The 25277-nt window shown below is 60.5% G+C and overlaps 2 protein-coding genes across 2 annotated transcripts in view; one reads left to right on the top strand and one right to left on the bottom strand.

The window, feature by feature from the left end:
- Positions 1-7089, bottom strand: part of LOC127034137 (sulfotransferase 2B1-like) — a 15198-nt gene extending 8109 nt beyond the window's left edge. Inside the window, exon 1 of the mRNA XM_050922670.1 lies at positions 6887-7089. Coding sequence (XP_050778627.1) covers positions 6887-6941 — 55 coding nt within the window. The 5' untranslated portion in view covers positions 6942-7089. The remainder of the gene's footprint in view (positions 1-6886) is intronic.
- DPEP1 (dipeptidase 1) lies at positions 4074-25277 on the top strand. The gene is made up of 10 exons (XM_050922663.1): positions 4074-4830; positions 12470-12602; positions 13363-13495; positions 17705-17855; positions 18142-18211; positions 19977-20153; positions 21138-21225; positions 21311-21386; positions 22824-22959; positions 24701-25277. Exons 1-10 carry the CDS (start codon positions 4718-4720, stop codon positions 24869-24871), a joined length of 1248 nt encoding a protein of 415 aa, XP_050778620.1. The 5' UTR covers positions 4074-4717; the 3' UTR covers positions 24872-25277.

Below are 25277 nucleotides of genomic sequence, written 5' to 3'. Positions count from 1 at the left end.
TCTCTCAAACAGCCCGATGGGTCTGCCAGCCTGGAGGGTGCTGAGGAGTGGCAGCTGCAGCAACCACTGGCCACGCTGAGACTGGGTGCTGGGAGCAAGAGCTTATGGCTAGAGACAGAGCCAGGCAGGATGGAAAGGGTCTAGAATCAAGCCAGTGGGATGGCAGCACCTGTCTGGGACCAGCACGGGAAAGAGCTGGCTGAGCACTGAGAGCCTGGCAGGAGCACAAAGCTGCCTACGGCTTTGCAGCCTGCCCAGCGCCCAGGGGACCCAGAAGGGAGCCAAGTATCTAAAGACGCTCCTGTGCGGAGGGTGGTAAATTGACATCCTGCGTGCTGGTGGCATCTCCACACACCATAGCAGGCCCCATCGCGTCTGCCCTGGCCTCGCTCACAGAGCACCAGGCACCAGCGAGAAGTATCAGAGGGGTAGCCGTGTTAGTCTGGATCTGTAAAAGCAGCAAAGAATCCTGTGCCACCTTATAGACTAACAGATCTTATAGACTAACAGACAGTCTGTTAGTCTATAAGGTGCCACAGGATTCTTTGCTGCAGCCCGGAGAAATGGATTTCCATAGAGCACGGTGCTGGGGCCCTTCGTGGGAACACACAAGTAGCTGCACCGTGTGTGGCACAGACCAAAGCGTCGCCATCCAACTGCCCTCTGCCCCAGCCAGCTGGCAAGTCCTGCACTGACTTTAACCCAGCGAATCTCCGCACCTGCCCTGCAGCTCCAGAACGGCCGTTGGCCAGACCACTTGGCAACCCCCTCGCCCCCACACACACACAGACCCAGCCCTGGAGTCCCTGCTGGTTGGATTCAATCAGTGCTGGGAGCCCCACTGGAATCAATCAGTGCTTGGAGCCTACCGCTCCCGGCTCTAGCTGCTAGCTGGGGCTCCCGTTAGTGGGGGCAAATGGTGACAGACCTGAACAAAGCCTAATGGGATTAAGAACAATGTTACTGGATTAAGTTAAACCTTCTTGAATTGGGGTTAAGGCCTTTGGGGTCCATTGGATTAGCCATGTAGTTGTGTGTGCCATTGCAGCACTGCACGTACCTGCTCTAGTAGGAGTCGGGGCTAACTTAATGCCTCCTTTAGCAGCCCTTTGAAGCTGCCCCCGGGAAGATGTGCATGTGCTGCTCAGACTGAATCCTCCAGGGACCAACACACAAAGGAAGGGTTTGGGGATAAATAGCCTAGTTTTAAACAGGCTTGGGGCTTTCAGTTCTAACCTAGCAAACAGCCAGGACCCCATGTCCAGCGAGGGTCCCAATCCTTAGGGTAGGGTTGGCAGGATTGGGCCGATGGCGCCCCATACAACTGGGTGCTAGTTCTCAGCCGATGCTGTGATGAACTTGTAACCACAAGGAAAGTCTGGGGGAGGCACGTCAAGGACGGTTCCTGGCAGATGAGCCCATGGCAGAGTCAGGGTGATCCCTGGGAGGGTTATTAGCATGGTGTGACGAAGTGGGAATGTTCTTTGAATGCTGAGTGGGGAGTGTTGGCCTGGGAAGGTTGCAGGGGAGTTTGTCTGCATTGGGGATGGGAGACTTTCCTTGAGGGAGGATATGTGAGCATGTAACATTAGAACCAGGACGGGGTTGGAGGCCGGGTAACACCTCTGCGTGCGAAACTGGACAAAGGTTGGAGGAGGAGCCAGAGGAAAGGCTGAGTGAGCCGGCTGGAGGGAGTTTCAGTTTGGAGCTGGCTGGGAAAATGGATGGGAGCCCAGATGGGCTCTGGCCTCCCAAAAGGGCTCTGGCCTCCCTGCCCCGACTCCCCCCAAGATGGACCTAACTGAGGGGGTCCTGTTGTCTGTACCAGCAAGATCTGTTTTGGACTGTGTTCCTGTCGTCTAAATAAACCTCTGTTTTACTGGCTGGCTGAGAGTCACGGTGAATCACAGGAAACCGGGGGTGCAGGGCCCTGACTCCCCCACACTCCATGACACATGGGTCTCTTGCTGGTTTGAATATGTTTTCTCTGTAACGTTTTTTACCTGAAGAACAAAGCCAGCTTGCCTAGGAGGTGCTGGGCAGTACCATGTACCTGTAGCAATGCGAGGCGGCTCTGAAGAGAAAGCTAGCAGGTGTCCTAGGACAGCCAGTCTGTGCTGGGAAGAGCACAGAAAAGGCAGGGAGCTGGCGGCCTGGAAATATCCAACTCCCAAGGGAGGCACAGCTCTCCATCCCAGAGAGGTGTCGGCCAGAACTGGGACAAGTGCCTGGAACAGCTTCTCTGTATCAGACACTTCCCAGTGCCAGGCTAGAAAGCAGAAGTGACTGGTAACAAATGAGTGCCAGTGTGCCCCCTAACACATCCCGCGCAGCACTGGCCCTGCCCAAAGAGCAAATGGAAGGAGCCAGGGGTGGCTCCAGGCCCAGCATGCCAAGCACGTGCTTGGGGTGTCAGAGCCGGGGGACCACGGCTTCGGCGGACCTCCCGCAGGTGTGCCTGCGGAGGGTCTGCTGGTCCCGCAGCTTCGACAGACCTCCCGCAGGTGTGCCTGCGGAGGGTCTGCTGGTCCCGCGGCTTCGGTGGACCTGCAGGAGGTGTGCCTGCGGAGGGTCTGCTGGTCCCGCGGCTTCGGCGGACCTGCAGGAGGTCCACCGAAGCTGCGGGACCAGCAGACCGTCCGCAGGCAAGCTGCGGAAGGCAGCCTGCCTGCCGTGCTTGGGGGGACAAAATTCCTAGAGCCGCCCCTGGATGGAGCGTCGGCCACAGATCTAGGACCACACAGCGAGCACTACCTGTTTAAAACATTGATTGACTCTGGGATTCAAACCATTGGGCCCCACATTCCTGGGCCCAGTGGTGTGGCAGGCAGGGCCTTGCAGGGCATGCCAGGCCGAGCAGCGCCCAAGGCAGCAAAGTCAGAGCTTTGTGCAAAGCCACGCCAGAGTCTCCCCTCTCAGGCCCCAGCCACAGATACTTTTCTCCCTGGTGCTCCTTCACTTCCCTGCTATTGTCTGTGGCTAACCCCTTCTCTGCCACACTATTTTAATTCGGATTCAGCGGGTTGCTGTTGTGACCACGTGGCAAGTTCTCCAGCTGGGAATGGCCCCCGCGGAGGAGAAAATCCAGAACGGAGAGGGTGGCTTTCGTTTTCTCGCTGAGCATTTCGCTGTATGGTTATTTGCGCTGTGCTCATCACCTTGGCATCTCCTTTAGAAACACGCTGCACTTTAGACCTGTGTCTTCCACAGCCTCCCCACCAGCTGCCACAACCGACAATCAGGAAAGGTGCCATCAGCTGAGGATGGGCGTATGCACCCCACTAGATATCCCAGCAGGGGTACGACCCGAATGGAACGTGGCACCAGGCCCAGAAGGGAATGCTCTCTGTGTAAACCTGAAAGCAAACGAACCTGCCAAGTCTGGGCAAACCCCGGGGGGCTTTCGATCATTAGCAAGGGAGTCCAGACAGTGCAGCCATTAGTACATGGGCTCTGCTGGTTTGCAATCCCTGCCTACACCCCGGGAAGGTCTGGAATACCGACTCTGTCTCACACTTACTCTAAGGGGAAGCCCTCCAACTTCCCCTCTCCCTAGCCAAAGTCCCCTAGACACAGGGGTCATGGAGGGAACTTGAGGGCCATGGTCTCTGCTGGAAGGAGACTGACCAGGTTGGGCTGAAGAGGAGCTCTGTGAAGCTCAGAAGCTGGTCTCTCTCACCAACAGAAGTTGGTCCAATAAAAGTGATTCCCTTGTCTCACTAATGTCCTGGGACCGACACGGCAAACGGCAGCTGGGCCTGAAATGTGTGGAATTAAAGAGACCCTTGAAAGCAGTGGCAGGCCCTGCTCCAGCTGATTTTTCATGGTTTCACCACAACAATCTTCCCTCCTCAGCTGCTGCTGCAGGAAGGAGAGTGTCTCTGACAAGTGACAGCCGCCTGGCCGCACACAGTGAGGGCTGCAGCCCGGCTGCACTCAGCTCTTCTAGATGCCTTGTAAATGAGGGATTGTGGCGGCATCTCTCACTTCCAGTCTCCTGCCCAGCCCCTTGTGTCCTCAGACTTGCCTCTCTTGGACCGAGCTAATCAGGCCTAGCAGATGGAATGCGGCTCGCTCTCCGCCCCGCACCCAAGCAGCTACACGCCTACCACCACCATCGATGGTGACATTCTAAAAAAACAGCAGCTGTGGCAGCACAGCACGGGCTAGCTACCAAGAGCACCAACCCACCTGGACCCCGTAGGCATGGACTCGGGGCAGCTGGCCCGTGCTAACACTCGACACCGCCTGTGCTGCTTCTGGTGCCTACTGCACCGAGAGCTAGCACACGTGTCGCCTCCCCAGCTCCAAGTGTAGACGTGGTCTTTGCAGGACGGTGCCTGAAGCTGCTGCTTGCGCATGACATTTCTGAGTGGGATGGGCTCCGAGCTTCAAGACCATGTGTGGGGGTTGCCCCATGTGTGCCCTGAACACTTTGTACAGGGTGCTTTTGTGAAGAGATCATGTATGGCAAGGCTAAGGTGCAGCCGGCTAGAGATGGCTCCGGATTGCTTTATGGTCCAGCATGGTTACTTATTGACTAAGCCAGGTTCCAAGGAACGTGACCTCCCAAGCAGAGGAACATCTCTGAGATCTTGGTCTTGGACTAGACAGTCTCATTTACGCAGAGAAGTCTCTGTGCCCAGCCGGAGGGACCAGTCTGGCGAAAGGTTGGAGGTGCAGGAATCAGAAGCCAAGGCTGGGCTGTCTGGCCACCATGAAGCCAATGCTGTGCAGCTACTTGCTTGTATCCATTTTCCCATTCTGCTCAGCGGAGCTTTACAGAAGGGCGGCAGAGAGAATCATGACTGAGACTCCTCTAATAGACAGGTAAGTACCAGCCCCTGCTGCTCCCTGCCTCCTCTCAGCAAGTTGGGAAATGTCCCCTGGCGGGAACAAGCCTGAGCTCTGCAGGAGAGGGTGGGGGGTGACAGGTTTTACCCTAGGGCTGGGCAGGGGATATATTCTCAGCACTGCGTGGCGCGAGGCCAGGCCAGTCTGAGCACACAGCAGCTCCCGAACTCAGGCAGTGGAAATGCAGGCTCAGGAGTGAGTCCTCATTGGGCGCAAGAGGCTCTCCATGGCAGGAGTAGCTTGCCTGCCACCCTGGCACCACGCGGCTCCTGAGGGAGCGGTCAGCCTTTCCAGGAGCTTTTCCTTGCCAAGGGGTAGAGTCATCCCCTCTGCGCAGCTCCTGGCTCAGGGGAAGCCAGGGTGCACCAGCTTTATCCAGCAGGAAAGTTTCTTACCCGCTCAAGGATTCTCAGTTCCCTGAGAAACCCCCAGTGCTGAAAGTCCTGCGCGGCTCCATTCCCAGCATGCCCCAGCCCTGGGGAAGCCCCCGGCTCAGAACTCCACAGGGACCTGCTCAGTGTGCCCCACAGGAAACGCTGGGGTTTCTGGCATGCCCCAGGGGAATGGGAGGGCGGGGTGGATTTGCATGTGGTGGGTTATCAGGACCAGGCCATGTTACCTTACACCATCAGTTCACTGCAAAACACAAAGGGGAAACCCAGCCCTGCTGGCACATCGCTGGGGGGAGAACGCTGTGAGGTCAGGCAGGGAGCACCTCAGAGTGACCCCGAGGCAGGTGGGAGCGTCGGTCCAAGGACCACATCCGTTCCGTTGTGTGACAGGCACAAAGCTGGGGGGCTGTATCAGACCAGGAGGAGAAACCCCAGCACTGAGTCATTTTTCTAGCAGGCGGGGTTTGGCTGCAGGGACCCACCGGGGCTTCCCACTCTCGGCTGGGCTTGCCCCAGAGGAGCTGCTGTCCCCAGTGCACGTCAGGAGGTCACCGCTAGCCAGCAGTATTTCTGTATTTCCTTCGGCCTCGTTGGCACTAAGGAAAGCCCGGGTCCCTGGAGCTGCTGCAGACAGCAAGCCAGAGCCCAGAGGCGGACGAAGTGCAGGGTCTGGCCTGGTCAGGCAGGCGGGTGTGTGGCCTGGGGGGGAGGGGGCTGCTGCAGTTACTGGCTTTGGGGGTTGGAGGGGTAAGCGTGATGCTGATCTGCGAGCGGTGCTAGAGGCAAAGGCCAGAGCTGCCACAGGGCGCCGGGACTGGGACTGTTACTGGTACAGACTTGGGCTCTGGGCTTGCCAGAGATTCAGAGCAGGCAACAGACCTGCACACCCAGGGAGAGTCACGGAGGCAGGGGGCTCTTCCACCCATGTCACTCTGCCAGTGACCGGTGCCGCCCCTCCCCCTACTGCTCTGTTAGTGGGCTCCTGTCCCCAGCTTGGTCACTTCCCCCCAGGCCTGCCTTGGGCCCCTCCAGCATAGCCACCAGCAGGTGCACCAAACCGTGCGTGTGTCGGTCCAGTGGAGCTGGTCCTGCTTGCAGAGCTGGCATTGCCCCATATCCATGGAAGACTGACCCGAGCCTGCAGTGGTGAGGAGCCAGGCATGGTCCTGGCGGGCCCTGGGGGGCTGAACTGCAGGGTGAGCCCTTCCTCAGCCCTTTCTATTGGGCTCTTCACCCCATTCAGAGTGGCTGAGGGCTGCAAATTGGGCAGCGGCGCCCTGGGCCCCCCCACTCCCTGAGGAGCCTGAGCAGGGGCCCTCAGCCCTTCCACACCCTGTCCCCAGGTTACACCAGAAAGAAGGGGTAGGACCCCTCTGGCTATACAGAAAGGGAGGAGGGTCCCCCCAGCTGAGACCTGCAGGCTGGTGCTTGACAGAGCCAGAGGAACCCCTCCTCTTTCCTGGGCCCCAGCCCCACTGGCACAGCACAGAGGGAGACATCATCCCGGGTGAGCTCTCAGGCCAAGGTGCAGTGACCAGGGACAGAAATAACCCCCAAGGGCCCTCTAGTGCTGAGTGACATGGGAGGGGAGCCGTCTGCAGACTGAAAGGGGAAGAAGCCCCCGCCATCGCGGCACATACCTTGCTTCCCCTGGCTGTGTGACACTTCCTTAAATGACGGCAGTGGCAGACACATACATCCGCAAGCTGACGTCGTGCAGCCAGGGCGGTTCTCAGGGGCCTGACAGGAGCCAGTTCGAGGTGAAGAGAGACCACCTCTGAAACCCCACCATGGGCGCAATCCTGCACTGGCCTGGGGAGCGGATGAGCTGTGTCTGAGCCCACCTACCAAGCTGGCCTCAAATGCAGCTAGTCGGGGTGCCGGGGCAGGGCCAGAGGAGAGGAAACTCACAGGCAGCCAGTTCAGTAGCTAACCCCAACCCCACCCCCACCCCCAGGAAAGCACCATGGCAAATGGCAGCTGCCTCCCTCCGAGCAGGAGCCTGCTGCCAACCACCCCGCTGTGCTGGGCGGCTCCCGGGCACCTGCCCATGGCTCCCCAAGCCTCAGAGCAGGTTGGTGCTGCCAGGAGCAGTGCTGGAGCCATGGCCTGCGGAGTTCCCTGCGGGGTTTTCCATCGGCTCTCGGAACCCCTCTGCCTTCCTTCTTGTGATTAGTTTCTTACCCAGGAAAGAGAAACACTCAAAACTCCTGGAAATAAAAACTCCTCCAGCCTCTCAGCTCATCGTGGGCTCGCTGGGCAATTCCCCTCTGGCTCCAGCGGGGCGCAGGGAGACTGGATTGGGTGGATTTTCGGGCGGTAACACAGGAACATCTGGGCACCTCTGGCTGCTGTCAGGGCCGAATGGTGGCTTGACTGGGTGCTGGCATTCGCCTGGGCTCTTTCGCATGCTAAACAGGGGCAGGGGTAGGGGTCTCTGCATACACATCTGAGACCATCACAGCTACCTCCTGGCTGCTGTACAACACCCCTGTGCCAGGGCCACATGCGCTCCCAGGCCAGGCACTGCCCTCCCTCCACGGAGCAATACACAGCCCTGCCTGTATCCGCCTGTGCTCCGGCAGTGAGAGAGTTAATTCAGCGCCCTTGAGCACAGAGCGAGGAGGTCCCCATCCATTTCCCTGGGGTCAGCTGCTCCCAGGAGACCCTGCAGCAAAGCCAGCGGAGGGGCTCTCCTGGGGCTTCGTTTCCTGCTCTGGCTCACACAGCCCAGTGACCCATTGCAGAGCAGTCCGGGGCCAGGCCTCTGTCGCTAGCACACAGCCCCCGCTACTACCCTGGCAGCCCTGGAACGCAGGCTGGGTAACAGCCAGTGTCATCCCTGCCACCTTCGGCTGGGGATTAGGCAGCAGCCAAAGGAACATCAGGTCGCCAACACTCCAGGATATCCTGGCATCTCCAGGAATTAATGGTTAATCTTTTATTAAAGCTTATGTCATGTGATGAAACCTCCAGGCGTACGCCCAGCCGAAACTGGCAGCCCTAAGGAAGTGCATGGTGGGAAAGCTTGAGAGGCTGAAGGGGGTGCCAGGGGCCCCTGGGGAGCACTAGCCTAGCTCCTGGCAGCTGAGATGCGGGCACATGCTGCGGGGCCAGGCAGAGCCGTCATCCCAGTTTACAAATGCAGCCCCAACCAACTGCCACGCAACAGCAGCAAACTCTCCTAGCACCCGCGTCACACGGCAGCCAGCCAGTCACACGACATCCTCCAGGAAGGCAAAGTGGTTCCCTGCCAGGAAATGCTTCACCCCGCAGAGAGAAACAGCCAGCAGGGGAGGATGTGAGCCGGCTACGTCACCTTCCCAACGCTTTTTGTTCAGCGGGGAAGCTTAAATTGCCGCAGAAATGGAACTGGAGGGAACACATGTGACCTCGGTAAATCCACGTGCCGAGCCGTCCAGTGCGAGAGGAAAAACAACCAGCAGGCAAGGAGGCCTCCAAGCGCAGGCCTGTGCCTCATCTAGAAACCTCCTGCCAGGGAGGGAAAGACAGCCAGAGAAAGCCCCCAAACAGCCCAATGAGAGTCAAATGTTACTACAGAGATCGAACAGGCCGTGAGTTAGTCAGTCAGCCTCAGCCACAGACCTTCAGGGAGTTTCAGCCTTGTGCACAAACTCTCTAGGGGCCTTGTGCACAAACACCCTTGCCCCGCCCCTTCCTGAGCCCCCCCTCGCCCCACCCCTTCTCAGAGGCCCTGCGCCTGCTCACTCCATCCCTCTCCCTCCATCGCTCGCTCTCCCCAACCCTCACTCACTTTCGCCAGGATGGGGCAGGGGGTTGGGGTGCGGGAGGGTTGTGAGGGCTCTGACTTGGGGTGCAGGCTCTGGGATGGGGCTGGGGATGAGGGGTTTGGGCTGAAGGAAGGGGCTCTGGGCTGGGATCAAGGGGTTGCGGTGCAGGGGGGAGTTTGGGTGCAGGAGGGGGCTCAAGGCTGGGGCAGGGGTTGGGGCATGGGAGGGGGTGAAGGCTGGGGGGCACTTACCTCAGGCAGCTCCCCGGAAGCGACCAGCACGTCCGGCTCTCAGGTGGAGGCACAGCCAGGTGGCTCTGCATGCTGCTCATGCCCGCAGGTACCACCCTGCAGCTCCCATTGGCCATGGTTCCCAGCCAATGGGAGCTGAGGAGTCGGCACTTGGGGTGGGGGCAGTGTGTGGAGATCCCCTGGCCACACCTCCGCCTGGGAGCTGGACATGCCAGTCCCTTCTGGGAACCACACTGAGCCAAGGCAGGCACCTGCCTGCCTTAGCCCCCCGTGCCACCAACCAGACTTTTAGCGGCCTATTAAAATCTCCCGGATTGCTTTCTGTAGTCACCAGAAGATCAATGCCAATTCCAGTAGACTCCCAGTCAATCTGGGAGGGTTGGCAACCCTATGCACAGGAGGCACCACTACCTGGACACAACACCCAGGAGAACTCCTGAAGGAGGACAGCATCCAACCCTCTGTACTGCATGGGGAGGAATTCAGGCCCACCTGCACTAACTGGATAAAACCCTATGGATGCTCCATTGATATCACCAGCAAAACTCCCCTGGACTTCACTGGGGCAGGATTTCACCTCTCATCTGCAGTTCTGCAAACAACCAGCAACAAAGGCTGCAGGGCAGACCTGGGCTGATCCCCACCCGCTCCTAAGCGGCACCCAGACAGGAGCATTCACCGTCTGGGACTGCCTGCTCCACCAGCAAACACGCTCAGGCCCTTGTGCAGCAAAGCACCAGAGCAAACACGGTGCACTCCTCCGTCATGGCTCCCAAGGACCGGCAGGGGCAGGGCACAACCAAAGGGGAAAGCACCTGAGCCGCCGGTATGAGAGTCACAGACAGAACAAATCCCACCCAGCAATGGCCAGACTGCTGAGACCCATCACTGCAGGGACTTGCCCAGAACTACCTCCAGCTCTCACCCAATGGCGCCTCCTGGCCACAAGCAACGCTGACGAGTGGGCGGCAGAGAGCCCAGTCCATGCCCGGGGACGTGACTGTGCAGCCAGCGGGCCAAGGAGAGAAGGAGACATAATTTCTGTTCCAGTGCCCCAAGCCAAGAGAAGAGACTTCCCCAGCCCCCCAGGAGCCAGAACAGGCATCTCATCAAAGAGCAAGGGCAGCAATCTGCTGCCCTGGGGGACGGAGCAGTGAGATGGCACCGGCCACCGGCTCAGGCTGGGAATGACAAAGGCCCAGCATGGGACCCATCCTCAAGGCATCTTCCCACCTCCAACCCACCAGGGATCTAACTCTTCCTGTCTAGCTGGTCTGCAGCGGTGCCTCCCTGGAGTGATCGTGATCATCCGGCACCTCCTGACTCCAGCCACCGCCGCATCCTCCCTGGTGCAGCCCCTGCCTCACTGAGCTCCATGGGCACCAGGCAGCTGGGCACCAGGCAGCTGCTTGCTGTGTATCATGCTCCCTAATCTGCCTGCAGCCCAGCCCTGCTCCCTCCTGGCTGCCTCCAAGCCACCAGCAACCTTAACAGCTCTTTGTCCACGGCCCCCTGCCATCTCCCGCCCTCCTCGCTCCAGACACCACCACAAACAGGGCTGGGAGCCTGCAGAAAAAGCCATTTAATCTTAGGCTAAAGATTCCTTGCTCCAGACGCTGGGAAGAGACGCAAGTCTAATGAGGCTGGAGACGGCACTGCGAGGGTTAATCAGCCTCAGCTGGGCTGCTGGGACCTCCTGCCCGGCCTCTGCCCAGGCTGGGTTAGTGTAAGGAGAGAAGAGAAGCCCCAGGGAGGAGGCAGAGGTCGTTGGCTCCTGTGTCTCCGCTCACATGCGGAGAGCAGGGCAGGGCTCCCAGAGGTGTGGGAGGCAGATGTTGCCATGCTCGGGACTGGAGCCATGGCCGGAGGGGTTCTACTAAGGGCAGGCAGGTTCCAGACACCTGCCAGCTGCGAACTGAGGCAGGGGCAGGTCAGTAGGCAAACGGCACAAACCGGGGAGCCAGTGCCAGCCCTGGGCACTCAGCACCTGAAGGACTAAGGTGTGTCGGCTGCATGGGCTACAGCTCAGGTCTCACTGGCCGCAGAGGGGCCAGCCAGCTCCAGGCACGGGGCCCAGTGATCTCCAGGTGCTTTGCTGAGCAGGCTCGGAGGAGCTGGGATGGGAACAGTGTGGGTGGCCGTTCCCCTCGGGCTGTGCAGAAGCCAGCTGACACCCGGGCATCGCTAGTGCCACAGTGCAGAGAGGGGCCCGTCTCTGCCATGCAGAGATCGGAGGAGAGCGCGCAGGCGGGTGGGCATGTGCCAAGCCGTCTCTTGCTTCGAAACTCATGTAACAGCAACAAAACTGGGCGTCGGGTGGGCAGCAGCAATGGCGCTAGCCCAGAGGAGTTGGTTATGGTTGTGGCCCCTGTTCCAAATGCTGGCTGCAGCCGGCTGTGGGGCTGCGGTGGGGGTGGCTGAAAACACAGAGCTGGGGCGATGCTCAGCAGAGAAGGGGGCCAAGGTGCAGGGGAAGGGGTGGGTATCAGGTGCCCCCCAGGCCGATACAGCTCTCCAGCCTGCGTGTGTAGGAACTAAATCTCACCAGGCCTCATCTACAAACGCAGCTTGTGCTGCTTCAACTGTCTGGGCACAATGGAAAAGGTAAAAGCCCAGAGCGTGTGTAAACCACACACCTCCTAGGTGTGGTGTCCTGTCCCATCCAGTGGCACGAGACCACTGAGAGAGCAATTAATGAGTCTGCCCTACAGCCTGAGCTACCCGCCAGGTGGCTTTTAGCTCCTGCAATAGAGGCTCATGCGCTAAGCTGCAGAGGTCCCGGTTCCATCGTGTACGCCAAGGCCGGGCTCTGTTGGTGTTACCCGCGGATGCAGCTACTCTGGGATAAATGTGCTTAGAGGAGTGTGGTTAGTCCTGTCCCAGCAGCAGAATAAAGCTCCGTTACCCTGCGTCCATGCCAGGGGGTGACCCAGTGTAACTGTTGGGACCTGGCCCCCCTGCAAACATGGGGCACAGCCCAGCCCTAGTATCTGTCCTGCAAGGAGCTGCCCCTCGCACCAGTGCACCTTTTGGGTAGTGCTACGCTCCAGCCTTGCCTGGTGACAGTCCATGCCCAGGCTTCCCTGGGCTGAGGGCTCATGCCAGCCACTCAGATCCCCTGCCCCAAGGGGTCAGGCAGGGTGGGTAGGGCTCCCCCCCCCACGTGGGGGTGCCGGAGCATGGCTCCCAGGCTCCCTCACTTTCATCTCTTTCTTTCCAGACACAACGACCTCCCCTGGCAGCTGCTGAACTTGTTTAACAACAGGCTAAGCATGGCAGACGCAAACCTCACCCTGCTGAACGACACCCACACCAACATCCCCAAGCTGCAGAGTGGGCACGTGGGGGGGCAGGTAGGCTGCACATCCCACGGACACGGCCCACAGAGCCACAGCCACGCTCGTAGCAAGGCTCCTCCCCACAACCGGCAGCGCTCATACCCCCGTGGAGGCAGCCGAGCAGGGAACACAACCCTGACTCCAGGAGCATGGACTAGGCAGGGCTTTCCGGCGCAATCCAGCCGAGGAGCCTCTATGAGTCTACTCAGCCCGGTGCAGCAGGAGAGCTCCCTGGAAAGCCCCAGTGGCAGGGCAGCCAGCCCTCTCTCGGCTGAGCAATCGCTGGAGTTTTCCTGGGGCCAGAGGAAGCCAGCCCCTGTCACCCACCTACTGCCTGCACTTCCCCAGCAGCGCTGCTTTCACTTCCACTGTGCTCAGGCTCCTGCTCCCTGATGCCCAGGGATCCAGCCCAGCCCCCAGGCAAAGCAGGGCCTCCCTCGCCACCTTCACAGCAGTTCCCAGAGGCTCTGAGCCCAGGGATGGAGCCAGGAGCTACCGACGCTCCATAGCCGTCAGCAGCTGCCTGACCTCTCTGGGTCTGTGCCCACCCAGGGTGAGACCCCTGCAGCAACAGCTGGCGGCTTGTGCATGTCGCCCACCCACCCAGTCCCAGATACTGAGCGAGCCCCACAGCTGGCTCTGGGGTGGGTGTGGGTTCAAGGGGGCAATGAATGAGGCTAAGCAGCCGCCTGAGCAGCTGAAGCTGCCCTGCCCCATGGCACTGCCCTGCACGGAGGACTGGGCTCCTTAACGCCCCCTTTGTCTCCCTGCTCAGTTCTGGGCGGCTTACGTGCCCTGCGATACCCAGAACAAAGACGCGGTGAAGCGAACGCTGGAGCAGATCGACGTCATTCACCGCATGTGCAACAAGTACCCCGAGGCCTTTGTGTGTGTCACCGACAGCACAGGTGAGCGATGGGGAGCAGCCCCTGCCCGGCTCCTGGGAGGATGGGGAGTGCAGGACTGGAGCAAGGACAGCCAGTGCTGCGTCCCAGCCCTGAATGAGCTGGGTGAGGGGGACCTCCCTGCCTAGCAGCCGCTGCCATTCTGCACCCAGCACCCTGTCAGGGCATGGTCCTTGCCAGCCCCTTGTACAGGGGAGTGTAGGGGGTTCGGCCAGGGCTCGTGCCCCCTCCGAGGTGGCGGGAACCAGACCACCTCACTCCTTCGGTCAGGTGTGTCCGGGAACTAGCCTGGCTGAGTGGCAAACAGCCAATATTAGCCGGTCCCACCCTGGGTCAGGGCGGCAACTTGCAGTCAGTAGCACAGGCCCTCGGGCAGGGCTGAGCAAACAGCTGAACAGGAAACCCCAGCGACCTGGGAGGGAGGGTGACTGGCACCCGCTAGGTGGGTGGCAGGGGGGACGCAAGCCCACCCACTCATAGACTCATAGGTCAGAAGGGACCAATATGATCATCTAGTCTGACCTCCTGCACAAAGCAGGCCACAGAACCCCACCCATCCACTTTTATAACAACCCCTAACCCAGGACCGAGTTATTGAAATCCTCAAAATTGGTTTGAAGACCTCAAGCTGCAGAGAATCCACCAGCAAGCGACCCGTGCCCCACGCTGCAGGGGAAGGCGAAAAACCTCCAGGGCACCTGCCAATCCGCCCTGGAGGAAAATTCCTTCCCGACCCCAAATATGGCGATCAGCTAAACCCTGAGCATGTGGGCAAGACTCACCAGCCAGCACCCAAGAAGGAATTCTCTGCAGTAACTCAGTTCCCATCCCATCCAACATCTCCCCGCAGACCATTGAGCAGACCTATCTGGTGGTAATCCAAGATCAATTGTCCAAATTAACGATCCTATCATAACATCCCCTCCATATACTTATCAAGCTTTGTCTTAAAGCCAGAAAAGTCTTTTGCCCCCACTACTTCCCTCGGAAGGCTATTCCAGAACTTCACTCCCCTAATGGTTAGAAACCTTCATCTAATTTCAAGTCTAAACTTCCTAATATCCAGTTTATACCCATTCGTCCTCGTGCCTACATTAGTACTAAACTTAAATAATTCCTCTCCCTCCCTAACGTTAACCCCCCTGATATATTTATATAGAGCAAGCTTATCCCCCCGCAGCCTTCTTTTGGTCAGGCTAAACAAGCCAAGCTCTTTGAGTCTCCTTTCATAAGGCAGTTCTTCCATTCCTCGGATCATCCTAGTAGCCCGTCCCTGAACCTGTTCCAGTTTGAATTCATCCTTCTTGAACATGGGACACCAGAACTGCACACAGTATTCCAGATGGGGTCTCGCCAGCGCCTTATATAACGGTACTAACACCTCCTTATCCTTGCTGGAAATACCCCGCCTGATGCATCCCAAAATCGCATTTGCTTTTTTAACAGCCGTATCACATTGGCGACTCATAGTCATCCTGCTATCAACCAATACCCCAAGGTCCTTCTCTTCCTCCGTCGCTTCCAACTGATGCGCCCCCAACGGATATCTAAAATTCTTATTATTAATTCCTAAGTGCATGACTTTGCACTTTTCACTATTGTATTTCATCCTATTTCTATTACTCCAGTTTACAAGGTGGTCCAGATCTTCCTGAATAGTATCCCTGTCCTTCTCCGTGTTAGCAATACCCCCCAGCTTTGTGTCATCCGCAAACTTTATTAGCACATTCCCACTCTTTGTGCCAAGGTCAGTAATAAAAAGGTTAAATAAGATCGGTCCCAAAACCAATCCTTGAGGGACTCCACTAGTGACCTCCTTCCAGCCTGACAGTTCACCCTTCAATACGACCCGCTGGAGTCTCCCCTTTAACCAGTTCCTTATCCACCTTACAACTTTCATATTCATCCCCATCTTTTCCAATTTAACTAACAGTTCCCCATGCGGAACCATGTCAAACGCCTTACTGAAATCTAGGTAAATTATATCTACCGCTCCACTCCACTGTGTCCCAGCCCTGGGCCCTAGCAGGGGCAGAGGACCCGCTGCTGCGTCAGTGGGATCCTGACCGCAACACGCTGACATTGGCTCTGGCAGTGCTGCAGCCAGACTAGGGTCGGCTGCCCTCAGGCTACTTCCTACCTCCCCCTCTAGAAGTACCTGGGTCTGGATGGCATCCTCCACGGGGTCACACACCATGGCTTCCTTGGGGTAACTGGTCCACGGTTGGCTCAGCAGCTCCTCGGGGTAACTGGTGAGCGGCAGGCTTGGCAGCATCTCTGGGCTCAGGCTAGCATCAGGCATTGGCTGGTCTGGCCAGTCCTCGGGTCGGCTGCTAATTGCTGTAGTCTCCCAACTGGGAGCTACGCCACAGGCGTCTGGCCTCTCCGGTGGCTGTGTTCCAAGTGAGCTCTGGAGTCGGGCTTTTATACTTCTGTGACGAAGTGGGAATGTTCATAATGTTTTCTCTGAATACTGTGTGGGTGCCTCAGTTTCCCCATGCCATTCTTATGTATCTAGGTGATGGGAGAAGGGAGTGTGATTGTTGCAGATCCCTAGTGAGCAGATGTGATGCTGTCTGGGCAGAAAATGGCCCACACTCTGTCTCCTGGCAACTAATGACCTGGGTCCCTCCTCTACAAAAGGTGCCAACTGAAGGTGTTGGAGAACAAAGAGATCAGGCAACCTCCTGGCCTGGGAAAGGGAGACAGCCCAGAGGAGGAGGGGCTGGAGCGGGAGTCAGTTTGGAGCTGGCTGGGGACGAGGAGTGAAGTGCAGACGTGGGTGTCTGGCTCACTACCCCCCAGGATGGACCCGGCTGAGGGGTCCCATTTTCTGTACCTACAAGCTCTGTTTTAAATCGTATTCCTGTCATCTAATAAACCTCTGTTTTACTGGCTGGCTGAGAGTCACATCTGACTGCAAAGTGGGGGTGCAGGACCCTCTGGCTTCCCCAGGACGCCGCCTGGGCAGATTCGCTGTGGGAAGCGCATGGAGGGGCAGAGGATGCTGAATGCTCCAAGGTCAGACCCAGATAGGTGGAAGCCATGTGATCTTCTCACCCTGGAGACAGTCTGCTCACAGAAAGAGACTTCCCCAGAGTCCTGCCTGGCTTCGTAGGGAGCAGCTCCCGACCATCACGCAGGGACTCTGTGACAATTTCCTGTCCTGCGCCTTGACCTGAGGGGCGGGCACAGGGTTCGCTGGCTCGGCCCACTTTGGTGTCCAGAGAGGCTCATCCCTCTCCGTGGCGGCAGGGAACCAGACCGCCTCGCTACAGGGAGGTAGTTCCCTGGCACCCTGCCATGTGTGTGTCTGGGAGGACCGTCTCTCTTGGTAGACGTGCCTGCCCCGTGCAAAGCCCACTGAGGTTTTCAGCAGTCGGTAGCAGGGAGCTCAGGTTGTCAGGAGCCCGCCCCTCCGAGGTCTCCTACAAGGGTTGTCACGGAGTCACCAGGCGATGCTCTGGAATTGCTCCCCACAAAGCCAGTCAAGACTTCGGGGAGCCTCCTCTCCCTTGGAGCAGACTGTCTTCAGGGCAAGAAGCTTACACGGCTTCACCTCCTGGGTCTGACCTTGGAGCATTCAGCATATGCCCCTCCATGCGCTTCCCACAGTGAGTCCGCCCAGGCGGGGTCCTGGGGAAGCCAGAGGGTCCTGCACGTACCCGCACTTCGCTTCGCAGTCAGACATGACTCTTAGCCAGCCAGTAAAACAGACGTTTATTAGATGACAAGAACACGGTCTAAAACAGAGCTTGTAGGTACAGAGAATCAGAGCCCTCAGCTGGATCCATTCTGGGGCCCAGCAAGTCAGACAACCCCATCTGCCCTCACTCCTCGTCCTCAGACAGCTCCCAAATGACCCCTCCAGCCCCTCCTTTCTGGCCTATGTCTCTACCCCGGGCCAGGAGGTCACCTGATCTCTTTGTTCTCCCACACCTTTAGCATGCCCTTGCAGGGGGGAAGGGCCCAGGCCATTAGTTGCCAGGAGACGGAGTGTCGGCCAGAACTGAGGCCCCCACACAGCATTCAGAGGAAACATTAAGAACAGCCCCACTTTGTCACAAGGGTAGCTAGGGCCTGCCAGGCAGAAGGGAGCTCAGCAGGTCTGGGGCAACCCCCTTAGTGGGTGACCTGGCACTCATTAGCCGGCATGGCTGGATGGGATTCCCCCTGCCCCTGACCCAAGACTGGGAAATGCTGCTCTTGCAGGCATAGAAGATGCCTTCCAAGCAAAGAAGGTTGCCAGCTTAATTGGCGTAGAGGGCGGCCATTCCATGGACAGCAGCCTGGGCACCCTGCGGATGTTCTACCGGCTGGGGGTGCGCTACATGACCCTCGCCCACAGCTGCAACACCCCCTGGTAAGGACCCCAGCGCTGGGGCACAGGGCAGCTTGCTGGGCCCAGTGGGGTCGGCATGCAGGGGGCAGAAGAATGGGGGCTGGTGGGTTTGGAACGACCTACAGGGACCCAGGGATTCCCCAGGTGAGTGAGTCCCAGTGCAGGTCCCAGTGCCCAGAGGGGGGCCAATGCCTCTTCCTGCCCCAGTGCTGGCACTCGGGGGTGGGCAGCAGCCTAGGGCCAATAAGTAGCTCAGGCTGCGTGGGCTCACCAGGCGCTGGCCTGATGTGTGCACTCCGGCTCGCAGGGTGGACAACTGGCTGGTGGACACAGACCAGGAGCAGCCCGTCCACAACGGCCTGTCGCAATTCGGGAAGGTGAGTGGGAACGGCCCCTACCTGAGGGGCTGGAGGCCGACCTCCCCATGCCCACACATGGGGCAGGGAGCTCTCAGCTGGAGGCCCTTGTGGGGATGGGGAGGGAATAGAGGCCCCCCACTTCTCCAGCCAGGGACCGGCCATTCTGGAAGGGGAGCTGCTGGCACCTCAGGGGCTGCTCCTGCCACATACCAGAGCACAGCCTGCCAGACATGCTGCTGCAGGGGCTGTTCCAGCCCAGCTCCCACCACGGCAGCTGCCAATTGCTGGCCACGTTCCCAAAGCCACTGCAGTGTTTTCAGGCTAGTAGCAGCCTGGCAGTGCAAACTCCTGACCCCGCTGCACGGCCTCTCTGGGATGCCTGGTGCCCCATTGTCATCCCCCTGCCCCAGGACCCCGCTTAGCCAACGCTCAGCTGCGGCCTCTGTGATTTGCCAAGGGCAGAGAAACCTGGCTGCTGCTCACCTCCAGTGCCTGACGGTTTCTGTGCCCCTGCCCAGCTCTCGGCTGGCACTGGGGGGTGAAGTTCAGATCCTGTGGGCTGACTCCCCCCACGTTACCCCAGGGGCCCCGGAGCCCTGCCGTCTGCCCCACTGCACTGTCCCATTCCTAGAGCACCATACGGCTCTGCCCATGGAGTCCTCAGCCCAGGCCACGTCTGTCTCCCCCAACCCTGCTCACCCCGATTTACCCACATGCATGTGTCATGGAGTACCTGGGCGATGCTCTGGAACTGCTCCCCACAAAGACAGGCAGGACTTTGGGGAGCCTCCTCTCCCTTGGAGCAGACTTGTTCAGGGCAAGAAGCTCACACGGCTTCACCTCCTGCGTCTCTCCTTGGAGCATTCAGCATCCTCTGCCCCTCCGTGCACTTCCCACAGAGAGCCCGCCCCAGCGGGGTCCTGGGGAAGCCACCGGGTCCTGCATCCCCACTTTGCAGTCAGACATGACTCTCAGTCAGCCAGTAAAACAGAGGTTTATTCGATGACAGGAACAGGGTCTAAAACAGAGCTTGTCGGTACCGCAAGCCGGACCCCTCAGCCGGGTCCATTCTGCGGGGCAGTGAGCCAGACCCCCACGTCTGCACTTCACTCCTCGTCCCCAGCCAGCTCCAGATTTCAAAACCCCTCCAGCCCCTCCTCTCTGCTCAGCCCCTTTCCCGGGCCAGGAGGTCACCTGACCTCTTTGTCTCCAACACCTTCAGCTGGCACCTTTGCTGAGGAGGGGCCCAGGCCATCAGTTGCTAGGAGACAGAGTGCCAGGCATTTAGGTGCACTGGCCCCTTCCTCTGCAGCAATCACACACCCTTATTCCACCACCTAGATACTTAAGAACTGCATAGGGGACACTGAGGCACCTGCACGGTATTCAGAGAAAACATTAAGAACATTCCCAGTTCGTCATAGCAGGGCACCACCAGCCGGGGCAGCTCAAGCATGAGCTGGTGGAAGTGGACTTGTAGGTGGGCGCTCCTGTCCTTGCCCTGTCTTACCCCCGTCCCCGTTCGATGCTCTGCCTCCCCGGCCTCTCAGTGGGCAGGTCCCCTGGCTCAGACCCCCCGCGCTGTGCCCAGGGGGAGGGGGCGAGGTCCCATTCACTCGGGCAGGTGGGTTGAGGCTAAGTGGGTGAAGAGGGGTGCCCAGGAGAACATGCAGGCCCCACTGCTCAGACTGAAGGGCCCTGGGGCCAGCTTGTCACTGATGTGGCCTGTGCCTAGCAGGAGGGGCTCACACACTCAGTACCTGTCTCTCATCCGCGCTCCTAGCGCGTGGTCCAGGAAATGAACCGCCTGGGCATGCTGGTCGACCTGGCCCACGTGTCTGTGCAGACAATGGAGGATGCCCTGGAGGTTTCCAAAGCTCCTGTTATATTCAGCCACTCGTCAGCCTATGAGCTCTGCAGAAACAGGCGCAACGTGCCCGATGACATCCTCCGCAGGGTGGTAAGATGGTCTGGACATGCAGAGTGATGAGCGTTTCCTCCAGCACACGAGACCTGGGCAGACAGCTCCGACTCAGGCAGAGAGGAACCAGCTCTTGGGCAGGAGCAGCTCCTGCAGAGACAGCCGCTAGGCAAAACCGGCATAAGCCACTGGTCCTCTCCCCCAAGCAAGGGTCAGGAAGGATGTGGTATAGCAGGCCCTGCTGGGAGCCCAGGCGTGAGGGACTGGGGGCAGGAACCCAGGCGCTAGAGGCCAGGGGCGAGATCCCAGGCTTGAGGGGCCAGGGGCAGGATCACATGGTGGGATCCTGGGCATAAGGGGGCGGGATCCTGGGTGCAAGGGGGGATCCCTGGCCTCAAGGGGATGGGGGCAGGATCCCAGGCACGAGGGGCCACGGGTGGGAACCCGGCCAGTGGTAACATCAGGCTGGGAGTGAGAACCTAAGTGTCTGAGCTGGAGGCGCTGACGGTGCCTTATGCAGCCTGCCGGCTGGATCACTTCAGGAAGGGTCCAGGGCTCTGAATGGGAAGTAGCATCCTGGAGAGCACAGCGAGCAGCACCACCGCCGGCTCCTCCTGCACTGGGGCAGGCATGGGATCCCTGCCCCGGCAGCCGCAGCCGAGACACTGGGCTGCCCGGCCCAGAGAGCCCTCGCCTGCTGCAGCCTTTAGGAACCCGTGTGCACGGGCGGTGGGTACCGTGGGCCAGGGGCAGCTAAGGCTCCCCTAACCCAGGCCAGGGCCCCGCCCTCGCTCCCTTTCTCCATAGGCCGGTCCGGGGGTCAAGGCAACTGCTTGGGCTGGCTGGTGGCCCAGTGCTTGGGGGTTAGGCCAGTGCAGCCAGGGGCAGGCCAGTGGGCAGCTCGAGGCTCCTCCGGTCATGGGCGGTCTCAGGGCTCCAGCAGGTGGGGGGCAGGGCTGGCTGTCTAGCCTCCCCAAAAGGGGGGTTCACCCGCTGCCCATGCCTGCATGTCTCTGCCTGCAGAACCAGACGGGCGGCCTGGTGATGGTGAACTTCTACAACTTGTACGTGTCCTGCAACATGGAGGCTGCCAACCTGTCCCAGGTCGCAGGTGAGTCTGGCGCCAGCCCTGAGGGACGTGGGGGGGACCCGCACACTGGGTCTTGCCCGCTCACCTCTGGCACGTCCCCCCGCAGATCACCTGGATCATGTCAAGAAGGTGGCTGGCTCCGCGGCGGTTGGCTTTGGTGGGGACTACGATGGCGTGCCCACGTAAGGAATGACCCATGGAGGGGAGATGGGGAGAGCTTCCTAACCCCACAGAACAGCCAGCCCCCCGCAGCACTGGCAGGGCCATCTCTGAGCCACCCCTAGCCATGCAGGCTGGGGCCCATGGCACCCCAGAGCAGGCTGATCTGGGGCTTGCCCTCCTGCAGGTCCCTCCCCTGAGCTTGCCCCAGAGCCTCAGCGTCTCACTCCACCCACTGGTCTCCAGGGAGATGCTGGCGAGGCCTTGAGGGGCTGCAGGTTGCTTTGCTGCCCAGAAATGGGTCATGGCTGGTCGCTGAGCCTAGGAGAGAAATGTTCCCCCTGCACCAGGCCCCTGCCAGGCCCCCCAGCTCTGGAACCAAGGCCTGGGGCAGCTCCTGATACCAAGGCTCTATAGGAGACAACAGGCTGCAGCTCCCCCGGCCACCTTAACCCCTCGGCTCAGGGGCCCTGCGCAAAGGCATCCTGAGTGAGTCTCTCCCTCGAGGGGCAGCGCACACAGATGGGAGGCCCTGTGTGAGCCAGCTCCCAAGGACACTTATCTGGGCAGCACCTCCTGGATGGCACTGTGCCCTGGGCTGGGTGCCTGTTCGCAGGCCTCGCCGCCTCTTCCAGCTGTGGGGCCTATCTGCTTGGAAGCCGGGTGAGGGGGCTCCCCAAGGCACAATCCCTTAGTAAGAGTCCCATGCCTGGCCTAGCAATAAGGCACATTGCCAGTGAGGGGCTCTGGGGGCCACACACTTCATAGCTCCTGTGGGCTGAGCTTGTGGTACATCCCAGGGGCTCCTGGCATCCCCCCACCAGCTCCCTGTGGGCCCCATCCCTCTATAGTGCCCAGGCTCCTCTAGGGCATGGATTCCCTGCAGCATTCCCCCAGACCAGGGTTCTGTGCAACCCACCTTCCCTTCCCTCCCCATACCGGGGCCCCCCATGCCAGGGGCTGGGTGCACCCCCAGTTTCCTCTCCCCCACATTCTTTTTTCTCTGGGGAAATAAGTTATCCAGGCTGATACCAGTGACTTCCTCTTGGCGGGACATGCAGAGCTGAGCTGGGAGAAGCGTTAGCTGGGAAAGCACTGGGGGCCATGAACCAGGCAGGGCTGTGCTACAGCATTGGCAGGCCTTCCTGTGTCCCCATTGCCCCTTTTGGCTTTCTGATGTCCCCCAGAATCAACAGGGATCCGCCACCTGTTGCCTGGGCCCTTGCCTGGAATGCTGGAAGCCGTCCCCTGAGGCAGCCTGGCTCGCATGCTAACCGCTGACCCCCTGGACCCCTGAGTGCAAAACCTTTGCAAGTTGGGCCAGCTGAGCGTGGGAACCATGTTGGCAGGGGAGTCCCGTGGCCTGAGCTCCGCAAGGGTCAGGCTGGTCACCGAGCTTTCGGCCGGCCTGGTAAACTCCAGACCAAGCCGTGAGCTCAGTGCTTTCCGGCATCCTGCAGGGTTCCCCAGGGGCTCGAGGATGTTTCCAAATACCCAGACTTAATAGCTGAGTTACTGAGGAGGAACTGGACAGACACCGAAGTGAAAGATGCCCTTGCCATGAACCTGCTGAGAGTCTTTAAGAAGGTGGAGGAGGTGAGTGAGAAGAGATGGGAGAATCGTTGCACGGGGCGCTGGGCCCCCCACACCCCACCTTACTGCAGGGCCAGATGCCTGCCTGGGCCATTGTGTGACGGGGCACATCTCCATAAACCACGCTGCAGGCTGGCCCTAACCCAGCAGTGCCGCCATGGGGCTCTGTGCCCCCAACCTGCACCTGCCATCCTGATCCTGCCCCGCAGCTCTGTCCCCATCCCACGGCCCCAGACCCCGGCTCCAAGCCCCACTCCGTGGCACAGACCCGGCCCCAGCCCCTGGCTCCGAACCCCGCTCTGTGGCACAGACCCAGCCCCGGCCCCCGGCTCCACAGCACAGACCTGGCCCCAGCCCCCGGCTCCAAGCCCCGAGCCCCACTCCGCGGCACAGACCCAGACCCAGACCCAGACCCAGCTCCGAGCCCCACTCCGTGGCACAGACCCAGACCCAGACCCAGCCCCGGCTCCGAGCCCCACTCCGTGGCACAGACCCGGACCCAGCCCCGGCTCCGAGCCCCACTCCGTGGCACAGACCCGGACCCAGCCCCGGCTCCGAGCCCCACTCCGTGGCACAGACCCGGACCCAGCCCCGGCTCCGAGCCCCACTCTGTGGCACAGACCCGGACCCAGCCCCGGCTCTGAGCCCCACTCTGTGGCACAGACCCAGACCCAGCCCCGGCTCTGAGCCCCACTCTGTGGCACAGACCCAGACCCAGCCCCGGCTCTGAGCCCCACTCCGCAGCACAGACACAGACCCAGACCCAGCCCCAGCTCCGAGCCCCACTCCGCGGCACAGCCCCAGCCCCGGTCCCCGGCTCCACAGCACAGACCTGGCCCCAGCTCCACGGCACAGACCCAGCTCCGAGGCACAGACCCAGCCCTGGTCCCCGACTCCACGGCACAGACCCAGCTCCGAGCCCCGCTCCGCGGCACAGACCCAGCCCCAGCCCCAGCCCCTGGCTCCGAGCCCCACTCCACGGCACAGCCCCAGCCCCTGCCCCAGCCCCAGCCCCTGGCTCCGAGCCCCACTCAACGGCACAGACCCAGACCCAGACCCAGCCCCGGCTCCGGCTCCGAGCCCCACTCCGCAGCACAGACCTGGCCCCAGCCCCCGGCTCCGAGCCCCACTCTACAGCACAGACTCGGCCCTGGTCCCCGGCTCCACAGCACAGACCCGGCCCCAGTCCCCGGCTCCAAGCCCCGCTCCGCGGCACAGCCCCTGCCCCAGCCCCTGGCTCCGAGCCCCACTCTGCGGCACAGACCCGGCCCCAATCCCCGGCTCCACAGCACAGCCCCAGCCCCAGCCCCTGGCTCAGAGCACCGCTCCGCAGCATAGCCCCAACCCCCAGCTCCGAGCCCCACTCCACGGCACTGACCCGGCCCCAGTCCCCGGCTCCACAGCACAGCACCAGCACCAGCACCAGCCCCTGACTCCGAGCACCGCTCCGCTGCACAGACTTGGCCCTGGTCCCTGGCTCAGGCCCGGCCCCAGACCCCGGCTCCGAGCCCCGCTCCACGGCACAGACCCGGCCCCAGTCCCCGGCTCCACAGCACAGACCCGGTCCCAGCCCCCAGCTCCGAGCCCCACTCCACGGCACAGCCCCAGCCCCAGCCCCCGGCTCCGAGCCCTGCTCTGTGGCACAGACCTAATGCTGGCCCCTGGCCTCCCTCTGCAGCACAGAGCCGGCTGTGGCTCCCCTCTGCAGCACACTGTGAAAGGCTGACTTTCCTTTCCCCGTTAGGTGAGGGACAGTCTGTCCCAGGAGCCACCTGATGATGAGCCGATTGCGTACGAGGAACTGGAAGGGCAGTGCAGAACCAGCTATGGGTACCCCGCCCGTGACAGCGCCAGCCCCCCCAGCATGCTGCCAGCCGCTCTCATCATCCCCCTCCTTTACTCCCTCCTCCTGTAGAGCTCTGGAAGCAGAGCCCCCCGCTTGCCCAGACCCCACCTTCTCACTTCTGAGCCAGCCTGGGGGCGGGGGGACAGGGGGAGTGCCGGGGACTCCCCACCGCTCTGGGGCTGGCCCTGAAGGGGAGCCCAGCAGAGCACTGCTGCCCCGCTGCCTCCCAGTCTCACTGGGCCCACAGGGGGTGAGGTTCAGTTGTCCTGCCATGATCAAAGCTGGGTTAAGTGGCCATGCGCCAGCCTAGGCCCCACGATTCACCTCTGGCCAGTGGGCAACCTGGGCCTCCATGCGGCTTTTCCTGGGGGTTGAACCCACTCAGCTGAGCTAACACAACTTAACCCTGTCCCACCCCCATCTGCCTGCACCCAGCTGGCGCCTGCAATCCTGAATTAAAGCTGAGGCTCCGCTC

The sequence above is a fragment of the Gopherus flavomarginatus genome, chromosome 14 (assembly GCF_025201925.1).
Source record: "Gopherus flavomarginatus isolate rGopFla2 chromosome 14, rGopFla2.mat.asm, whole genome shotgun sequence".
Lineage (NCBI taxonomy): Eukaryota > Metazoa > Chordata > Testudines > Testudinidae > Gopherus > Gopherus flavomarginatus.
The sequence above is the reverse complement of the archived record's forward strand: the minus strand, read 5'-3'. Positions and strand labels throughout refer to the sequence as shown.